Source organism: Chiloscyllium plagiosum, unplaced genomic scaffold, assembly GCF_037043375.1.
Source record: "Chiloscyllium plagiosum isolate Xiang-an unplaced genomic scaffold, Cpla_swu_hap1 HiC_scaffold_11, whole genome shotgun sequence".
NCBI lineage: Eukaryota > Metazoa > Chordata > Chondrichthyes > Orectolobiformes > Hemiscylliidae > Chiloscyllium > Chiloscyllium plagiosum.
In genome coordinates this window covers 71,514,667-71,530,874 of record NW_028270149.1, presented here as the reverse complement: position 1 = coordinate 71,530,874, position 16,208 = coordinate 71,514,667, and the positions used below count along the sequence as shown (strand labels likewise).

Below are 16,208 nucleotides of genomic sequence, written 5' to 3'. Positions count from 1 at the left end.
GATCCTCAGCTATGGCCTATAGCTATGATTTTCACATTTGAACATAGAATCTCTACAGAGTGGAAACAGGCCTTTAGGCCCAACAAGTCCACACTGACCCTCCGGAAAGTAATCCACCCAGACCCATTCCCTTACCCTTTTTATCCTATATTTAACCCTGACTATTGCACCTAATCTACACATCCCTGAACACTATGGGTAATTTAACATTGACATCTTTGGATTGTGGGAGGAAACCAGAGCACCCAGAGGAAACCCACACAGACACGGAAAGAATGTGCAAACTCCATGCAGACGGTCACCCGAGGATGAATTTAAAAGGCAGTAGGTCCCAATCTAAGAACTTGATATATGGGAGTCGAGAGTGTGGTGCAGGCATGAAGGGCTTATGCCCGAAACACCGATTCTCCTGCACCTTTGATGCTGCCTGACTTGCTGTGCTTTTCCAGCACCTAATTTCTGGCCCTGATCTCCGGCATCTGCAGTCCTCACTTTCTGCTACTTGACATATGGGAGACTAAAGAAACGTAATGAGGTCCCATCTAAACCTCACTATAGCCTTGGTCCACACACAGACAAAAAAGCTGAATTCCAAAGGTGATGATGACTACCTTGAGAGCAAGGCAACATTTGACTTACTGTGATATGAAGGAGCCAAAGTAAAATTAAATTTCTTGGGAATTAGGCAAAAGCTCTCCACTGACTGAACTTACACCTGGCACAAAGGAGGATGGGTATGGTTTATTGAGGCTGATTATCGCAGCGCCTTGTCATTGCAGTAATTTGTCACAATAGTGTTTTTGGCATAACCAACTTCAGAATCGTAAATGTCACTGTTTGTTGATGAATAGACAGTGTTCAATTGCATTCACAACTCTTTAGGTTATGAGGTAATTGGTGACTGCATCCAGCAAGAACTGGATAAGTTTCAGGATTGAATAAATGACAAATAAAACTCGTACCATACAAATGCTAGTCTCCAGCAAAAGAGACTTTAGCCATCGCCCCATGACATTCAATGACAGTAATAATGTCAGCCTGGGAGCTACCATGAACCAAAAACTGAACTGGACCAACTATGACTACAAGAACAGGTCAGAGGGTAGGAGTTCTGTCACTGATATCATAGCTTCTGCCTTTCCAAAGCTTGATCGTAAGACACAAGTCAGGAGTAGAATGGAAGATCCTCTACTTTCCTGATGAATGCAACTCCAGTAACATTCAAGAATCTCAACCGCATCCAAGACAAAGCAGTCCACTTGATTGACACCCCATCTAACACTTTTAACGTTCACTCCTTCTGCTACTTCTGCAAAGTAGCACTCTGCAAGGTCTTGTCAATCATCTGATTTCTACCATCCAGAGGAAGAATTGGAGCAGGTGCACAGGAATTAGTTCCCTTGCAAGTCACACAGCAATCCTGAATTCACTGACTCAGTCAAAATCCTGGAACTTCCTTGCCACGTGTCACTGCAGTGGTTTAAGAAGATAACTCCCTATCATTGTTCAAGGCCAATTATGGACATTAAATATTAGCCTTGCCCCTAGTGCACAAACTGCATTAATAAATAGAACAAATTCAGCAATCCCTTTTGCGTCCCTGATATAGGACCTAATTATTCTTGAATTGATGTAGATGTTAAGAGGGCAGGACAATGGTTCCAATGTACAGGGAAGTGAGAGGAACAAAGAAAATAACTGTGGGTATGAAGAGCAATTGGCAATATTTTGAACACTGCCAGTTTTTTTAACAATGGAATGCTCTATACTCAGCCAGTGGTCTCTACTGTAACAAAGATTTCTACTCTAACAGAGGAGAAAGAGAGACACCTTTTCAATTAACATGGTGGCAAAGTGCATTAGTGAATGGGACAGGAATTCATCATGACCTTCTACATTGTTTTTGAAAGTTTGTCCTTGAGTACATGAGCACATAAACTGCAAGGATATTATATTTATTCACAAATATAAACAAATTATCCACAATATTCAATTAAACTCCGTTTCCCATAGATTCAATAATATGTTGTGCCTGCAAACATCATTTTTATGTTGCCAGACAACCTGAACTGATGAACCTTTCCCTTGTTGCTCCTCCAGGATCAATCTGCTCTTTCCACTAAGATCTGGTTAAGTCATCATCCGGACTTTACCTTAAACAACTAGATAATTATTGACAAGATAATTATTGTAATTTGATTTTTAAAATTTATCTCCACCCTCTCTCAATTGTTAGACTACTTGTCTGGTATTGCCAGCCACTGAGTCTATTGCTTTCTTTTTCAGCCCTTTGAGGCTAAACTGAATGTTTTATATCCTTGGTGTTGTATTTGACATCAAGTTGAGCTTCCAAGCATGCCATCATATGGAATACTTTATTCCAAGCATAAAACATCTCCCAACACCCCTCATGCCTCAGCTCATCTACTGCAAAAACTTGCATGCGTTCTTTTGTTAACTGTAGACTTGACTATTCCAATGTTCTTTGTGGCCAACCTCTTAAGCTCCATTTTACATAAACAAGAATTCATTCAACAATTTATTGAGCTTTGCCTAACTTGGATCAAGACCTGTTAGACCACGTGGCATAGAAACATAAATTAGGTCATTCAGCCCATCAAGTCTGCTCTGCAATTCAATCATGGCTGATAGGTTTTTCAGTCTCATTTTCCCACTTTCTTCCCATAACCTTTCATTCCCTTGGCAATCAAGAACTTATCTATTACCCTGATTTGTCTGGCATTTGATTAACTGAATTTCAGGTAATGCAAAAAAGATTGCAAGGTCCCGAGGCGTGGCTAACTATGTTATCCAGCCTTCGATTAACTGAACGAAATACTCCACACCCATGTCCTTCGGATAATCGAGGTCCTTCTGTATTCATTGACCTGACATGCACTGCCTACTGTGGCAATAAATTCCACAGATTCACTACTCTCTGGCTAAAGAAGGTTCTACTTATCTCCATTCTAAACAGTCTTCCCTTTACTCCAAGGCTGTGCCCACAAGTCCTGCTCTTTCCTGCCAATGAAAGCATCATCCCAATGTCCACTCTGTCCAGGCCGTTCAGCATTCTGAATGTTTCAATCCGCTCCCCCATCATTCTTCTCAACTCTGTCGAGAATACTCCCAGAGTTCTCAAAAGTTCATCATATGCTAAGCTTTTCATTCCTGGGATCATTCTTGTGAACCTCCTCCAAACCAGCTGTAGGGCTAATACATCTTTCCTGAGGTAGGAGGCCCAAAATTGCTCTCAACACTTTAAATGTAGTCTGACCAGAGCATTATAAAGCCTCAGAAATACATCCCTGCTTTTATATTCTTGTCTTCTCGAGATGAATGACAACTACTTACTGATTCAACCTGCAAATTTACCTTAAGAGAAATCTGGAATAGGATTCCCAAGTCCCTTGGCACTTTAGATTTCTGAATTCTCTCCCCATTTAGAAAATAGTCCATGTCTCTATTCTTCTTACCAAAGTGCATGACTTCACACTTTCACACATTGTATTTCATCAGTCACTTTTTTGCCCACTTCCTAACCTGTCCAAATCCTTCTGCACCCTCTGTGCCTCCTCAATACCACCTGTTGCTTCATGTATCTTTGTATTATCTGCAAATGTAGCCACAGTGCCCTCCGTTTCTCCATCTAGATTATTTAATGTATAAAGTGAAAAGTTGTCTTAACACCGACACTTGTGGAGCACCACTTGTCACCATCTTCCATCCTGAGAAGGACACTTTTATCCCCACTCTCTGCTTTCTGCCAGACAGCCAATCTTCTACCCATGCTAGTACCTGGCCTCTAACACCTTGGGCCCTTATTTTACTCAGCAGCCTCCTGTACGGCACCTTATCAAAGGCCTGTTCATCCATTGCATCTATAGCCACTTTCACACAATGACTCTAGTCCAACATCACCTTGATTCTAAAGTTCACTTCTTAATTTTCAAATAACACCATTGGATCAGTCCTTCCCTATCTCTGCAGCCACGCCAATCCTATAAAGTCTTAGAAATCGGTGCAATTCTTCAAATTTTGTCCTCTTGAACGCCCCTGATTTTTAATCTACCATCATTCCATCATAGTTTTGATGTGCAAGCTCTGCAATTCCTCTCTAAATCTCCCACCCTCACGACCTCCAGCCCTTTTTAAGATGCTCCTTAATGTCTGCCAACTTACTGGTCAGAAAGTCCAATACTACTACATCTAGCTGCCTGCCACATTTTGTTTGGAAAATTCCAATGAAGCTTATTTTGATGCTTCACTATGTTAAAGATTCCTTTTATAATTTCAAGACTTTTTATTTAAATCTGATGCTATCCAGCTCTGGTGTGTAAATTAAGGGGGAAATTGGAACGATTGTAGCTAGTGGATTTATTTTTGCCTCCATATTCCTCTGTTTCAATTTCAGGGGTTATATTGATCCGGTGTCAGTTTTGAGGTGCACTATTAATGATGTAATTTTTGAAATGCTGTTTAGCACTTTTGTCTTTTAAAAATAGCCTGCAATTTTGATCTTTTGTCATTGTAGGAATATGTTCCAGAATAGAGGGCCAAGCCAGCAGAGGAAACAACAAACCCAGAAGCAACAAAGACAAGCTATAATCAAAATTAACAGAGGGGTATGTTTCACACTATGATTGACATTTTTGAAGAAGAATTTTAGGAATGCAATTGATTCCAAAGAACACCCTACTGCAAAGTAGAGATAACCTAAAAGGACAATAGACTACACCCCTTTATTATATTTCAGAATAGCTCTTTTATTTTGAATGCCATTTCCCAAAGCTGAGTAGCAGTATATTGATCAGCTCCACGTTCAGCCCACTGCTCGATTTCACGAAGTTTGTCAAAGTTAGGAAAGTGGAAAGCGCACACTGTATGCCATGTGGACTCTACAGGATAAAGTCATTAATCCCTGGTTCCTCCATCACCAAGGCATTCTTCAAGGCCATGAGTTAGAAATTAAGAATTTCAATGCTGCAACTATAGGTCTTATTCCCTTCACCAGCACTTGCCACTTGGATTGTCAGACTGCTGAAATTACATTAACATTTTGAAGCAGCTGTTCTTCACACTTCCTTTGAGAATGCAACTAATGTAAACGAAAATCCCAAAGTCTTCTGAGGTGTAGGAACACAGGGACCTGGATGTGCCCAGATCATTGAAGGTGGCAGGACAGGAAGCAAGAACAGTGAATAAAGCATACAGTGTTCTCCGCTTTATTAATAGCATAGATTGAAAGAGCAGGGAGGTGGTGCTGAACCTCTACAAAACACTTGGTAGATCTCCACTTGAGAATTGTGTATAGGTGTGGCTGCCACACTATAGGAAAGATGTGAATACATTGGAGAGAGCGCAGAGTGATTTACGTGGATGGCTCCAGTAATAAGAAACTTCAAACAGATTAAAGGATTTGTGATTGTTCTCCTTGGAGAGAAGGGTGAGAGGACGTTTGATGTTTTCAAAATCATGAATGGGCTGGAAAGAATAGATAAAGAGAAACTGTTCCTGCCTGTAAAGCAACAATGAATGAGAGGGCAAGAGTGATGTGAGGGGGATAAAACTGTCTCCGTGAGTAGTTCGGGTATCGAATCCACTGACTGGAAACATGGTGGAGATGGAGTCCATTGAGACATTTGAGGGGCCATTAGATGATTATTTAAATAGAAACAGTGTGCAGAATTTCAGGGAAAAGGCAGGTGATTGGCATTAAGCTGAAATGCTCAGAAACCCAGTGCAGACACAGTGGGCTGAATGGCCTCCTTCTGCAATGTATCATTGTAATAACTCTGAATCTAAGTGGCCAGTGGCAGAGCTTTCTCAGCAATTGTCCATACCCACAGTGAAAGACAGCTACAGCTTTAAGGTACTGTCCTTACAGATATCAGGCAAGTGGGCTACAGGGGACAAAAACATTCCACTACAATTTAGCAGATTAAGCTGAGCTAGTGAATGGATAATTGAACCATTGGCTAGTTGAAGCTGGGGGTTGATGGGTGCAGTGGGAGGAGGAGAATTGCAATTGTGAAAGGATCCCACAAGAGTAATTTCAGTCAAGTCTTCATCAGATATCTTTGCCTCCATTTATTGTCAAAATGCTCAGCACATGTTCTGGTCAGTTCCCATCTAAAGTGGCAGTCATGGCCCAACAACACCGCGCTGAATTTTAAATTAAGGATATTGTCTGAATCAGTGCGGATCTGTTGGGTTTCTTGTTTTAAAATGTAACTAGCTGGATTTCTGTGGTTAGCAGGGCAGTATGGTTACTGGCTGGACTGCTCCATTAATGCTTAGAGAAATAAACTAAAATTGATCACCAAGTATGGTCCTTTGTGTGATAATACTAGATGACTTTTGACCATGGAATAAGTGGAAATAACGAAAACAAAGCAGATCTTATTTTGTTGCTAATGCAACATCTAGTTGTAATGAAAATTACAGCCAAATGTGGAAGATTTAAAATGTGGGTGAAACTTGGATCATTTAAATTTGCTGTAAGGTCACCCCTCAATCTCCTATGCTTCATGGAAAGAAGTCCCAGGCTATCCAACCTCTCTTTCTAACCATTAGGTTATTGGCCACTGTAAACAGTTTCTTTTTGTTTCTCTCTCTTTGTTTCATGTACTGTGCTCACTATCTGTAGGTTGATAATTTAGACTCCTGCTATGGTATAACCACTGGCCATATGAGAGAGAATGGATCCAACAACTACCTCAGTTGGGACAAGAATAGAATCCACACCATTGACATTATACTCCAACAAACTCTAAACATTTGAGCTCACCAACCAAACCTTCCTCTCCTTATTTAGTCCATCATAACCTTACATGATTTTAACACCACCATCAAATCTCATCATTGTTTTTTTTTGCACCAAGAGGAACAACTAGTCTAACCATAGAAATTTAATCCTTCAGCCTGAACCATTCTGGTAAAATCTATTCTGAACCCTCCTCTCCATACCTCTCAATTCCTTCCTAAAGTGTAATGCGCAGAATTAGACACACCAATTCGGATCCAATTAGTGCTTTGTGTAGATTAAGCCAAATTACCTGATTTGTGTTTCCAATGCCTCTATTTATAATGTCCGGGATACCATAAGCTTTAATAATTTGGTTTGTTAATCTGTCTTGCCACTTTCAAAAATATATGCAGAAGCATCCTCAGGACCCTCTTCATATGCCTCCTTTTAAATTTTACCATTTAACATCTATTGTCTCTCCTCATTCTTACTACCAAAGTGTATCCTTTCCTATAGTTCTGTGTGTTTTCCACTTCAAGAAATTCTGTCTCACTTTCAAATGTCGTCATTGAATTTGCTTCCACCATCTGTTCAGACAGATCCCAGATTATAAAAATTCATTGTATAAACACATTTCTTCATGTAGGCCCTCATTCTTCAGCCATATACCCTGTATCTCTGTGCTTTAAATTCTGATACTTCTGCCACTGGCAACAGTTTCTCGTTATTTACTTTGCCAAAACCGATCAAGATTTTGAAGACCTCCAAAGAAAGCTCTTCTTAATCCTTTCTGCTGTATGGAAAACAATTTCATCTACTCCAGCCTTTTCATGTAACTACAACCCCTTATTTCTATTTATGCACTTTATCCAAGGCCTCAACAACTTTCCTAGTGTGATGTCCAGAATTGAGTGTAATACTCCAACTTAAATGTTTATAATGAGATTATAATTGTTTACTGTATTGAAGCAATAAGTATTTAATAGTTTTAGAAATATTACTTAGATCATCTCAGACAATTTATCATAGGAAAATTATCTTAATGGAAATATATCTTGGATTGTTTCTGTGTAGTGACAGCAATAACCTTTGTAGAATTCAAAGTGAATAGGATGGCCTGAGTTAAGGAGTTTAATTCATTTTGTTTATTTATTTGTTTCATTTTTAGTTCCCACCACTGGGTGTAGGAGATGGGCAGAAGAAACAAAGAACTAGAATGTAAGTAATTGCCTACTAGAAACATGTTGCACTTAAAGTTCCAGGGTCTATGCATAGATTCAATTCCTGCGCCGGCAGTAGTCACCATGAACGATTGTCCTTCTTAGTCTCTCCCCTCACTAGGGACTTAGTGATCCTCAGGTTAAACCAGCACCAGTCATCTCTCTAAATTGGAGAGGGTTAGCTCAGTTGGTTGGATGGCTGATTTGCAAAGCGGATGGAAGCCAACAGTATGGTTTCAGTTCCTGCACAGGCTGAGGTTACCATGAAGGATTATGATTCTCAACCTCTCCGCTCACCTAAGGCATGGTGGCCCGCCGATTCGGCCACCACCAGTCTCCCTTTAATGTGGGAGCAACCCTGTGGTAACTTTTTGTGTATTTGCAAAGCTGATCCTAGCATGTATTTGTGGACAGCAATTAAATTTAGAATGGCATCAAGTCATCACTACACTTTCAGTTAATAACTATGACGCTTCCAATCTCATCCCATCTTCCCCATGATGGTATTGGCAGATCCTCCCATCCCCAAGGTTCTGAATACTCCCTATCTCAGGCCTCTGCCCCCCACTGAAGACTGTGACTCCCACCTGACCTCCCCCATTTCTTCCCCAACTGGCCTATGATCTGCTTCTGATTCCCAGATCCATGGGCATAATGGCCTCCTCCCCAGGCCTCTGAATCCTTGTCCCTCAAGCTTCTAACCCTACCCCTCCCCAGGCATGGGTTCCTTGGTTCTGCAGTCTCCTGGGGACTGCTATCTGACAAACTGAAAGCTAGGCATCTTAACCAGACTGACTGACTTCCAGGTAGTAAATCCATTGACATCTCACATATACTATGGAATTAAAATTTCACAATTTTTGGGGAGGAGGGGGGCACGGGGGTGGTGGCATCTTTGGCTTCTAGGGCATCATAAGTGGTCATATAGTGGTTGAAACTCTTTGCTGGAAGCAATGGAGCCAAAAGAAGATTATCAATTGTATAATAGTGCGAATCTTTTTATCCTGTGCATAACCAGGTGCAATTAAACTTGAACTTCAATTGTGTATATTGTAAAAAATATATACACAGGATCTATTTCAAACATGCAATGTTGTTGGGAGGTTGGTCAAGCTTTACTATGAGAGTTTGGAATGTTGACTAAATATTTTAACACACTGCTGTTTATGTGCCAAACCAAAATATATTTCTTTTTATAACTGTTTCCTCAAAATATGAATGCTATTACTTGTCTTGGATAGCTATCTGTAACGTTCAGTCAGCGGACTGCAGTCAACCAATCCTGGAAACAGCCTCAGTGCAACACTGTGCATACAGACACTTTTACAGCATCGCGAGTCCTGTTCCATTCACTCTTTTTTTTCATACATTTAACAAGTTTGGTGTGAGGGCAATGACATTCACCTGGCTTTTAAAGCATATATTCCCTTAGAAAAAATAATGTAACAGCAGGTTTCCATTGCAGAATAGTAAGAATCTGAGCCAAGTCTTGTGCCAGCACTTTGTGCAAAATTAATAAAGTGTCAGTCACCTTCCGAGAGTGCAATTGAATGTACGTTGGAAACTTGACACTATTTTCATAAGCGGGTTTGCCTACAATCCCTTGGAATCTTCAACGTTGACTTTTCTAAGGTTGCAAAACAAAACATTAACCGTTTTTTAAAAAGCAATGCAGTCAAATTGCCCCCATTGCCTGACTTTCCCTGAAAAGGATTTACCTGCTTGCCAGACAGTCATTTGTGACTGCACAGCCTGATCTACCAGTCATAGTCTCCTGCTCCCGGAAGCTGTTGGCATCTTGACTTGCTGACAAGCTCAGATGAGGGTGAAATTTCAGTGGTGATGCTCTTGATTGGACAATTAATCTCACTGGATAGCACTCAAACATTATTGGTGCTTGATCTGGCAAACAGTTATGCTGGTTGGTCAAGGTCAGTCCTTGAGTTGTGTGTCCCAACGCTTGGTGCACAGTGCACCAAATCCCATCCTGTGGCTTTGCTGGTGTGCATTATCCAAAATTGAATCCAGTACTTCAGATGGGGTCTGATTTAAGCTTCCATACAACTGTATTTAACATTTCTTGAGGGATATGGCTAACATTCCATTAGGCTGATGGAGTTTTTGATTTTACATCTCGCATGTGTGTGTGAGAGAGAGAGAGAACAAGAACGAGAACGAGAGAACATTGAATGCTGCCACACTGAAATATCAGCCTGGATGATAGCCTCAAGTTTGTGAATCGGCACTTGAATTGACAACTTTCTGATGCAGATGCAAGAAAACTATTGTTGAACCAAAGCTCTCAGCATGCATTGAGTTATCCTATGGAAAATGGGATTATTTGGCAAGGGTGTTTGTAAAGTAAGATGGTTCCAAGATGCTGGAAAATTCTTTCAGTAGCATCAGTTAAGCAAATCATGTGCTTTGTGCAAATCTAAGTTGTATGAAAATATCATTATTACATTGCTTTATTGATTTAAAATGTACTTTTATGTAGTGTTCGACTGGGCTGATTTCAGATTGATTACTGCATACCTTACTTTGATTTCTAGGTGGCGACAGCAATCCAGTTCCAACTCCATCTTAACAGTATCTGTACCCAACCAGCAAGCGGTGTAAGTCAACATGACCAAAGATCCTTCTTTTAGGAAAACACTTAAACCTAAAAGTATTCTTAATGCTGACATATATATATTTCCAATGTTCGTGTTAAATTGTAGCATATGTTGTGTATCTCAATGGGGTATTATCAGGAAAGTGTCACCGAGAACACATTACAGAATGTACGTGTGGCAGGAGGACTTGGGGAACGTGTAAATACAACTTGATGTATATATTTGGATCTCCAATAGCTTTATGCCATCCTGCAGAAAAGACCAAGCAGACATTCACAGTACAGCAGCAAAACACGATGGATGCTGTCAATCTGAAACAAAAACAGAGTGCAGGAGTTACTTAGCAAGTCCTGCAGCATTTATAGTGAGAAAAGAACAGTTAATGAATGAAGTGAATGACACTTCATCAACATTTGTTAGAGCACTAATGAAGGGTCATTGAACCGGAAACCTACTGCTGTTTCCCTTTCCAAAGGTACTATCTGAGCAGTTGAATATTTCTAGCATTTGTTGTTTCAATTTCACAATGAAGTTTTCTGCATATGATACATTTTTGTTATCATGAGCGTTTTGATGACTTCCTTTTTATATTCCAACATCTGCTGTGGGTTACGATCTCCTTTTTTAGTCAGTTCTTCCCATCAAACACAGCTGCATGCAAATTTACATCTGACGATAGCAAGGCGTGCACCTGTACTGCTTACAACCGAGCGTATCGCTACAAGTACCTTCCTGGTGGTAGCCAAATCCTTGGGGGTCAAAGCTACTCTGTTCAGTGTCAGCCAGGAGCTCTGAGCATTGAACGTTGACTCAGCTCTGTACCCTTACAACACCCATTATTGCTTTCCAGGTTGAAATTGATCTTGTATTCGATATGGTTTCTAGATGGTTCAGTACTTCTTTAGAATACCTAGAATTTGTGAAGAATACTAAACATTTTATCATTAATGATTAGCATCAGAAAATACCTGTTAAAATTATTGAATTATTGTGAAGGCCAACAGGTAAAAGATAAGGTAAAGTTGCCTTAGTCTTACTAAGCCATAAGGCTCTCACTGTCATTAGAGAGAGACGACTCCTGGTACCTGAGGGTCACCATGCCACAAGTAAGGGGAGAAGTTGAGAAGGAGAGTCTATCATGGTAACCTCAGCTGGTGCAGAAATTGAACTCCTACTGTTAGTATCACCCTGCATTACAAACCAGTCATCTAGCCAACTGAGCTACCCGACAAAAGACCTGTTCACCCATTTCTATTATATTCATTTTCCTGCATTAATTTCTGGTCCAGCATCACCTCCATTCTGAAGTTCTCATCATCGTTTTCAAAAAAGACTCCCTTGGATGAGTCCCTCTGCATCTCTGTAGCCATCCCAACCCTATAAATCAGAAGAGATTTCTACACTTCAAATTCTAGTCTCTTGTGCATCCCTGATTACAATCCACCATTCATTACACCATAGATAGCTTTAGTATCCAAAGCTGTTAAATCTGGAATTACTCTGTAAATTCCCCAGCCATACACGCTGTATTTCCTTCATTAAGGTGCTCTTAAAGTCTGCCTCCTTGTACACGCGGTTGGTCAGGCACTCCAATATTTCTTCACATCGCCCCCTGCCACATTTTTGTTTTGTAACATTCCAGTGAAGCATCTTTCACTATGTCAAAGACCTCTTTAATTGCAACTCTTTATTTTAATCTGGTGTTCGGGGGGTGACATGCAAATAAGTGAGGAAAGAGGTGAGATTGGGAATGAGAATCATTGTCCTAGGTTATGAATGCGGCTAGCGTACTTTTTTGACCTCCTTATTCCTCCATTTCAATTTCAAATTGCAGAATGGGATATTACAATGTTAACACTCAGGAATTATATCAAAACCAAGACAATTGCTGTAAAGCAAAACTGTCAGATTGAGAAGCTGAATCAACGTTCAAATGTCCATAATCCATTTCCTCACTACAATCTTCCTTATTGATTCCAATACATTTTGGTACTGTACCTGATAGCTGGTCTTTTTATCTGTGTTTATACTTGTTTACTCTCCATGCGCTTGTGGCAATTGGAGAAGGACAATAAGTTTTGCTGTGCCAGCATTGTCAGTGGCCAAGTATAAGCAGTTTGTTTTACTGTTGTGGTTCTGTTCGCCGAGCTGGAAATTTTTGTTGAAATCGTTTCGTCCCCTGTCTTTGGGTTGCGGCATGTCCTCGTTCCGTTGTCTTTCTCTTAGGCATCTGTTGATGAAATTGCGCGGGTATCCGTTTTTGGTGCATACCTTGTACAGGTGTTCCTCTTCCTCTTTTTGCAGTTCTGGTGTGCTGCAGTGTGTTGTGGCCCTTTTGAATAGTGTCTTGATGCAACTTCGTTTGTGTGTGTTGAGGTGGTTGCTTTCATAGTTCAGGACTTGGTCTGTGTGTGTGGCTTTCCTGTATACCTTTGTGGTGAATTCTCCATTCGGTGATGGTACAGAGAACACCAAGTCCTAAACTATGAAAGCAACCACCCCAACACACAAAGAGAAAGACAACGGAACGAGGACATGCCGCAACCCAAAGGACTAGCCACATTACCATACATCAGGAGCATTTCAGAACTGACAACCAGACTACTGCGACCACTAGGACTTATAACAGCACACAAACCAACAGCCACCCTCACACAACAACTCACCAGAATGAAGGACCCGATACCCAGCATGAGCAAAACTAATGTAGTGTACAAAATCCCATCCATGAACATCAACTAGCCACGAAACTCCACGACCAGCTATCCTTAGTAGCCACACACGCAGACGACAAGCAACATGAATTCGACTGGGACAACACTACCATTATAGGGAAAGCCAAACAAAGAACAGCCAGGGAATTCCTAGAAGCATGGCACTCATCCACAAACTCCAACAAACATATCGACCTGGACCCAATATACTGGCCACTACAGCAGACAGCTGAAACTGACAACCGGAAGCGGCAGGGACAGGCCACTATAAATGCTGGAGGAAACCCCACAGAAGTGCTTCACAGGAGGCTCCCAAGCACTGAGGATGTCACCTAGACAGGGGACGAAACGTTTGCAACAAAAATTTCCAGCTCGGCGAACAGAACCACAACAACGAGCACCCGAGCTACAAATCTTCACCCAAACTTTGAGTTTGTTTTACAGATATGAATGTATAAACCTGTGTCTGTTAGAAAAGCAAGTCTCCACCAATGTATCTTTAATCATATCTGTTGCACTCAACATGCAAAAATTGTGTGCTGCTTCAGTAATATTTGCTCATCTTTCGTTACGAAAGTAATAGTTAAAAATACTAAACCTTTCAGAATTGTTGCAAAGCAAGACAAATAATGACAAATTTGATGTCTGATGTCAGCATTTCTAAATTATTTAGATTATAATGTCATGATTTTATCATTTTAAGAAATGAATTTCTCTGTACAATTGTCTGAAACAATGCAGAGATTTAATTAAAAGTACATGTTACATTCACAGTCAGAAACGAAGAATCCAACACCCAACTTTGAATGGAAGAAGAAGGATGACAACAAAAGTAGTGAGGAATCAACCAAAAGGAGTTTATCTTGGGTTCAATTTTAAGAGTATAGCCAACCAGGTACTCCATTGTAAATGAATCCTTTTTTTTGAACATCATTCATGGGATGTAAGCATTGCTGACAAAGCCAGCAATTATTGCCCATTCTTATTTTCCCTTAAGGTGAAGATAAACCACCTTTTTCAATCACTGCAGTAGTGAAGGTCAACATACAGTGTTGTTAGGAAGGGAATTTTAGGATTTTGATGTATTGACAACGAAGGAACACCAATACTGCTCCAACTCAGGTTTTCTGGTGACTTAGTGGATAACTAGCAGGTGGTGAGGTTTCCATGTGTCTGAAAGGTATTGTTGAGGGAGCTTTGGAAAATTACTGTAATTTATTCTGTAGATGTTCCAGCTTATGGCAGCAACTGTGTCAGCAATGGAGAGACTGAATGATTCTGTTGGTAACTGGCATGCTGATCATGTTGACTGCTTTTCCTGGATGGTGTTAAGCTTCTTGAATGTTATTGGAGTTCTGGTGTGCTGCAGTGTGTTGTGGCCCTTTTGAATAGTGTCTTGATGCAACTTCGTTTGTGTGTGTTGGGGTGGTTGCTTTCATAGTTCAGGACTTATATCATTTGTTCAGTTAAGGTTCTGGTCAGTTGTAACATTTAGGATGTTGATAATGATGATAGGGGATTCATGGTGGTAATACCATTAATTGTTGGGGAGATGGTTAGATTGTTGGAGGTAGTCATTACCTGGCACTTTACATAAATGTTACTTACCCAACCTGACAGGTCCTCCAGTCTTTAATCGGTATGGTCAGTAGTGGTACCATTCTTGGTGATGAACATTGAAAATTTCCACTAAAGAACAAACTCTGTGCCCTTAGAATCTATTCTTCTTCCAAGTGATGTTTAGTATGAAAGAATGCTGCTTTATCTGCTATGGTTTAGCAGAAGGTTTCATTGCTCACTTTTGGCTTGATACCATGAGATTTTAGAGGGTCATTTTGAGGACAAAAGGAGAACTCTTTCTTTGTTCCTGTCTGTAAATCATTCTACCAGTCCCTCTGGTCTGTTCTGTCAATAGGAAAAGCCAGATATAGTAATTGAAGAATCTGGTGTGTTGGCTATAAGGTATCTATGGTGTGGAGATGCCAGTGTTAGACAAAGTCAGAAATCACACAATACCAGGTTATAGTCCAACAGGTTTATTTGAAAACACAAGCTTTCGGAGCGCTGCTGCACCCGACAAAGGGGCTGCGCTCTGAAAGCTTACGTGATTTCAATTAAACCTGTTGGACTATAACTTGGTGTCTTGTGACATCTGTCTATAAGGTATGATTTGGAGAGTAGAGCTATGTCAGGTTGTTGTTTGACTTGGTTGAGGGGGAAGCTAGTTGGGTATGCCTTTGTTTGTTACAATGCCTGGGTAGATGTTAGGTGGTTCTGTGTAACTTTAACCCCATTCAACTTTTCCTGAGTGCTGTTTGATATACCTGAGTGCCGTTCTGCGCTATGTCAGAGAGCAGTTAAGAGACAACAACATGGCCTGGGATCACATTGGAAGACTTTCTTTCTTTCTGTCCAAAAGATTCTGCCCAGATATGAAACAGCTAGGATTCTGTTACACTAAATTGGGTACACCTTGATTAAATTTACTAAACAATTATACATACTTACTTACACTAATACTGGTTGCTGAAGTAGGGCTAGCTCGAGTCTGTCTCAGGTGGTTATACTCTTCAAATGTGTCTTTTGAGCAGCTGACCAAACTACTCTACCCACTTCAGCAACAGGTTATGTTTCTTGAGGCCTTTCTTGCAATGGCCATGTGCCACGTAAGGTAATGCCCATTTGGCCCATGTAATTGGTTTTAAGTTACATCACTGTGCTGTCTGAATTTCTTGCAACGCTCTCTGGAAGTAATCTCTCTGACCCCATTCCAACACAACGTTTGGAAACCAATAGCAATTGACAGGGTGTTGAGATACTTCAGAAAATCTCCGGTACTGGAGCAGAGAAGACATTTTAATGGTTTTAATGATGAGGCCCCTTTTTCTCCACTCCAACACAGCTTAAAATC

General features: G+C 40.6%; 1 protein-coding gene across 1 annotated transcript in view; it reads left to right on the top strand.

Moving 5' to 3' along the window:
* The window catches only part of LOC122557131 (UAP56-interacting factor-like), a 58,244-nt gene that overhangs the window by 15,774 nt on the left and 26,262 nt on the right, over positions 1-16,208 (top strand). The window contains exons 5-8 of the mRNA XM_043704474.2: positions 4,535-4,625; positions 7,917-7,966; positions 10,521-10,583; positions 14,072-14,192. Coding sequence (XP_043560409.1) covers positions 4,535-4,625; positions 7,917-7,966; positions 10,521-10,583; positions 14,072-14,192 — 325 coding nt within the window. The remainder of the gene's footprint in view (positions 1-4,534; positions 4,626-7,916; positions 7,967-10,520; positions 10,584-14,071; positions 14,193-16,208) is intronic.